Raw genomic sequence first — 6113 nt, forward strand, 5'->3', positions numbered from 1 at the left:
GCTGCTGAAATCATTTATTAGTTTTAATAAAATCATTTATTACAGTTTTAATAAAGAGGAATGGGGAATGTCTGCACCTGAATTCTCTCGCGCTGCAGGGTGATGGAAAGAGATTATTTTAACATGTTAATATTTTATTGTTCCTGAAGAATAAATACGGCTGCTTGAGGTAATTCTCTGCAATATGACCGAATCAAAAATATATTAGATATTATAAATTGTTGTGAAAGTTTACAAAGCCTTTAATCAAATGTATTGTTATACAATCACTAGAATAAATACATGCAAATACATAATTTGTGAACGTGTACAATAGTTGTTTTTCTTGAAAATAAAGTTATATTTATTCAAACAAAAACAGTGTGTCTCTTCAGTGTGTTGCTTTGTAACATTGCAAAATGCAATAAATATAATTGACTTGTTAAATATTATTTAGGCTGTAATAGTAGTCACACACACGCACACAACAAACATACTCACACTCTCTCTCTCACTAACAACACAATCTCTCTCGCTCAAACACTCTCACACACAAAAAGACACTCTCACACACACACACTAAACAAACTCTCTTACACACACACACACAAAACAAACTCTCTCACACACACACAAAACAAACTCTCTCACACACAACAAACACACACACAACACTCGCTCTCTCACACACGCTCTCGCTTTCTTACCCCCCCCCCATAATTATTTAAATGTCTATATACATTTCACATCCCTTTGTAAACTAATTATATAAAACTATGTTACCAGTACACCATCGTTTCAAAAATTTCAGTCCATTAATATAAATTGCAGCTGCACAATAATGCCATGAACTTTGAATAAATAATACAAAAATGCTGCACGTATATTAGACTATATTAATTGCACTTTGTTATTAAGAGTCTTCTTGTCAACTGCACAGTGAATAAATCGCAGCCTGTTATACATGCATGTATATTAAATGTTAGTATATGTTTTTTTCCCCGGTGTTTGCAAGGAAAGCTCACGGTCTAAGTAGGAACCGATCACACGTTCCGCTCGTTCCAGTCGGACTCGTTTACTGTGAGGAACAACAGTGATCCACGGAATTTCATTTCTATCTCATTTGTTTTGATTAATTGCACAAATGGCTGAGGATGAAGATGACTACATGTCTGACGCTTTCCTGAACCAAATGTGAGTTTAAAAAAGGTTTTTAGACGATGTCCTGTCGCTGTCAAAGTGACTTTGATGTTTGCTAACGCGGTAACGTTAACGTAGATAACGTTATAAACAAACACGGAGTAACGTTTGTATTCACGCCTAAGTTACAGTTTACATGTTAGTTTTAAATGTAATGCAGGTTTCTTAGATCATTTATCAAGGAACCTCAGCTGTCAAACCACATAATCAGCTCTGAATGATGCAGTGGGGCTAACTTACTTACAATAAAACACATGCCCTCTGCTGAAAAGAGCCTTGGCTGGAGAGAGAGAGAGAGAGAGAGAGAGAGAGAGAGAGAGAGAGAGAGAGAGAGAGAGAGAGAGAGAGAGAGAGAGTGTGTGTGAGTGTGAGTGTGAGTGTGTGAGAGAGAGAGAGAGAGAGAGTGTGAGAGTGTGTTCCTTGTTTGGCAATACTTGTGGGGTCACAAATGTCCTCACTTATATAGTAAAATATGAAAACAACTCATTGGTTTGACATTTGACTGGTCCTCACTAGTTAAAAAGGCTAATAAATCGGCCAAAACAAGGTTTTTTTTTTTTTTTTTTGTTGTAAATCTATTGTTTTACACATGTTTCTGTGATGGGTATGTTTTAGGGAAAGGGGTTGGGTTAGGGGAGAGAAAGCATTAACCTGATATAAAATCAATGGAAGTCTATGTAATGTCCTCACTATAATATATATATATATATATATATATATATATATATATATATATATATATATATATATATATATATATATATATATATATATATAATATAATGAAACAAATGTGTCAGTGAGTGAGTCAGTGAGTGCATGTGTGTGTGTGTGTGTGACCTGCTAAAACCAGCCAACCAGCTTAGGTTGGTTTTAGCTGTGTTTTTTCAGCAGGGTGTGTTGAGCAGTGTTATTGGAGGTGTACCGTGGTATTCTTTGAGGTATAGCATGATTCATCTTTTAAGTCAGTGTAAACCACACACGACACCAGTACAATGTGCTACTACCGCAAATAAATACAAATTTTTAATTTCAGACTTCATCTATTATTCACTTCATCTATTATTCCCACTTCCACCAGTTGACAGCCATCTAAATATCATAAAAAGCTCCTCACTGAGTAACGCATGTTGTGTTGATGCGCTTGCTCGTGTCCAGCTCAGACGTCCGGCCTGGCGTGCCGATGGTGAAGCGCATGAAGGACGCTTTGAGAAAGGAGGCAGTTGCGAAAGAGAAGAACATACAGAACCGGCAGAAGAGCTTCAGAGAGCAGGAGCAGGAGAGCCGCGAGGCTGCGCTGCAGAGCTCCATAAGCAGCCAAAATAAAGGCTTTGCATTACTGCAGAAAATGGGCTATAAAGCAGGACAAGGCCTGGGCAAAGCCGGTCAGTGATTGCGACTTATTCGGAAATTATTTATTTACTTATTAATATCGTTTTCTGTGCATAACAAAGTGTTCTCATGCTGCAGGTGCTGGACGGGTGGAGCCGGTTCCTCTCAACATCAAAACAGGTCGGCCGGTGTGTTCTCTGGTTTGTGTTATTGATCTGTAAGACGTTGTTCACACACCCTGATGTTCACACACTGTTTGCAGACAGAGGCGGCATCGGCATGGAAGAACTCAAGAAGAGGAAAGCAGACGAGGAGCTTCAGAATTACCGGAGAAAAGTGCAAATGAAACAACACGTGGAAAAGAAATCACTCGAGGATTTTAGGTGTAAACCTGGAATTTTTACTGAATTTATTAAGTAAATGTAAGAATAACTTGGTAATATTTCAAGATGGAAGCAGCTTCGGTTTACTTGATTGTCCATGCTTTTTTTTGTTGTAACATATATGATTATCAGGCTTTTGAGGAAGCTTTATTAGCTTCTTTATTTTAAAACTACAGATCATAAAACTAAGCATTTAAATATTATCTTACTAAGACGTTTTATTGGCAGATATGGATATTGAAGTGCATTTTATGTCAGTATCTGCTATCTCAGTGATTTACATTACAAGCATCAGAATTTCATTACTTTCGGTCCATATAAATATCAGCAACTGCACCAAATTTCATGATTTTTGAATAAAATTCATGTTTTTCCTCCATATTCTCACTAAATCATACTATATTAGCCAAAAAATCTGATGTATCAAACATGATACATATGCAAATTAATGTGCAAACTTTTTTTTTTTAGATGTTTCATGTGTCAGGCTTTGATCTTCTGTGTGTCTTGATGTGTTGAGTAACAGTATCGCTCATCTCTTTTACAGAGTGCGTAAGAGAACCGAAAGAGAAGAGCGTCAAACACAGGGCGACCTGTGGAAGAGCCAACGGGCCTGTGAACAGCTGGACAGCCAGAAGGTCATCAAATAAAAACTTCATCTTGAATCTGAGTTTGAAAATATTTGCATGAATGGAACTGAGGCTTTTCTGGGTTTTTAATATAACCAAGAGTCAAACTGACGATTCACTCATCTGCTGTTGCGATTCTTCCTTCAGGGCATCACTGCTCCCAGAGAGAGCTGGTACTGGCCTGAAGTAGTGAAAGATGAGGAGGCGGAGCTTCTGGAGGAAGAGGAAACAAAACCTGAGGGAAGTGACGATGAGGAGGAGGAGGAGGAGGAACTAACAGTGAGCTGCACCTCAAACCTGTTTACATGGCACTTTCATTGCTAATGAGATAATTCGGAGGGAAAATGTTTTGGTTTTAGAATAACTTTGATAACTTCTTAGGCCTGAATGTTTGATGTGTATATATTCACCGATCAGGCATGTCATTATGACCACTGACAGGTGAATAACACTTATTATCTCTTCATCACGGCTCCTGTTTGTGGGATATATTAGTCAGCAAATGAACATTTTGAGACGAGCTACTGGAGCTCAAATTGCTCAAGAAGTTAATGCTGGTTCTGATAGAAAGCTGTCAGAATACACAGAGCAGCTCAGTTTGTTGCGTATGGGGCGGCATAGCCGCTGACCAATCAGGGTGCCCATGCTGACCCCTGACCCCGCTGAAAGCACCAACAGTGGCACGTGAGCATCAGAACTGGACCACGGAGCAATGGAAGAAGCTGGCCTGGTCCGATGAATCACGTTTTTATTTTTACATCACATGGATGGCAGAGTGTGTGTATGTGGCTTACCTGAGGAACACATGGCCCCAGGATGCCCTATGGGAAGAAGGCGAGCCGGCGGAGGCAGTGTGATGCTTTGGGCAATGTTCTGCTGGGAAACCTTGGGTCCTCCATCCATGTGGATGTTACTTTGACACGCTCCACCTACCTAAGCATTGCTGAGACCATGTTCAGCCTTTCATGGAAACTGTATTCTGGTGGCTGTGGCTCTTCCAGCAGGATAATGCTCCTGACACAAAGCACAAATGCTTCAGGAATGGTTTGAGGAGCACCACAACCAGTTTGAGGCGTTGACTTGGCCTCCAAATTCCCCAGATCTCAATCCAATCGAGCATCTGTGTGATGAGCTGAACAAACAAGTCTGATCCAAGGAGGCCCCACCTCGCAACTTACAGGACTTAAAGGATCTGCTGCTAACATCTTGGTGCCAGATACCACAGCACACCTTCAGGGGTCTAGTGGAGTCCATGCCTCGACGGGTCAGCAAAAGGAGGACCAACTCAATATTAGGTCAAAATGTTATGCCTGATCAGTGTATATATTTATGTAAACACAGAATTATATTTAAACTAGCTAATTATCCATGCTGTTATTATTAGTATTATTAATTACTATGTAATAGATTAATATTATTATAAAGTAAAAACCTGATACATGTAATAGTTCTCGCTCTGTAGAACGTTATTTAAGAAAGTAATGACACCAAATTGTACCTTTTTATTAATGGAAAGTGCCTCATGTTCAATATAATAAAGCTGTTTTGTGTTATTTTGATGCACCATCTTGTTTTTGTCCTCCTTTTCCAGCCTTTAGACAAGCTGCAGTTTCTCACCTCGTATTTGCGAGGAGTCCATTTTTACTGCATATGGTGTGGGACGGCGTTTGATGGTAAGAAGTGTCCACATATATAAAATAACTGTTTGAGTGAATACATTAATTATGAATGAAACGCTGAAATGTTCTCGCCCAACAGATGAAGATGACTTGAGCTCAAACTGTCCCGGTGACACGGCAGCAGATCATGACGACTAAAGCAACGATCAGGAACTCTTTCCTTTTAATTGCATAGCTGTGTTTATTTATGTTTTCTTGTATTCATTAAATGTTGCATTGATGTTTTGATTATAATTGTGTGTCCAGGTTTTTTATAATTATTGCTCCGTTAAATTTTCCTGCGTAACTGAATCTTATCCAATCACAAACATTTGTGGTTGCATATTTAGGATATTTTGCATTATTTTGAATAAGAGTGGACTGTGACAATACTGTAATATTTATAGATTAACAATAATTAATAGCTTTCTCCAGTTAGCCTAAAACATTCAAATATTCAGAAAGGTTTTTATAATACACTTAGTACATTAAGTTCACAGAAATATATAATGCATAAAATAGTGAGCATTGTTTAAATTAAATTACTGCGTTGATTTTGCCTAGAATATTGCCAAACATTTTCTTTAATTTTCTTATTTTTAATGAATGAGGTTTTATTGATTTATCTTTTTTTTCCGTTACTTGCCAAATTTCATACTCACAGAAACATAATTAAAAAATTGAAAGATAATATTTTATGAAACCCATTTTATGTCGAAAAATCTGTATAGATCAAAGCCTTATGTTATGTTATCTATCCATCCATCCATCCATCCATCCATCCATCCATCCGTGAAAGATAATATTTTATGAAACCCAATATTTTAAAAAATCAGTATCAAAAATGTATACATTTTATTTTAATTTTTTTTGTAACATGCTCCTACACATATTTGTATTATTATGCCTGGTCATTTATTTCTGAACGTTCG

General features: G+C 37.7%; 2 protein-coding genes across 2 annotated transcripts in view; both read left to right on the forward strand.

Moving 5' to 3' along the window:
* The first annotated feature begins 1014 nt into the window (after nt 1-1014).
* Nucleotides 1015-5436, forward strand: gpatch11 (G patch domain containing 11). The gene is made up of 8 exons (XM_067421236.1): nt 1015-1173; nt 2338-2564; nt 2650-2691; nt 2774-2894; nt 3442-3532; nt 3671-3802; nt 5115-5196; nt 5282-5436. Exons 1-8 carry the CDS (start codon nt 1124-1126, stop codon nt 5338-5340), a joined length of 804 nt encoding a protein of 267 aa, XP_067277337.1. The 5' UTR covers nt 1015-1123; the 3' UTR covers nt 5341-5436.
* Nucleotides 5437-5590: 154 nt separating this feature from the next.
* LOC137045572 (probable serine/threonine-protein kinase ifkA) overlaps nt 5591-6113 on the forward strand; it is a 22197-nt gene continuing 21674 nt past the window's right edge. Inside the window, exon 1 of the mRNA XM_067422280.1 lies at nt 5591-6113. This exon is cut by the window's right edge and continues 452 nt beyond it. The gene's annotated coding sequence lies outside the window, so the exon portion shown is untranslated.

The sequence above is a fragment of the Pseudorasbora parva genome, chromosome 17 (assembly GCF_024679245.1).
Source record: "Pseudorasbora parva isolate DD20220531a chromosome 17, ASM2467924v1, whole genome shotgun sequence".
NCBI classification, from domain to species: domain Eukaryota; kingdom Metazoa; phylum Chordata; class Actinopteri; order Cypriniformes; family Gobionidae; genus Pseudorasbora; species Pseudorasbora parva.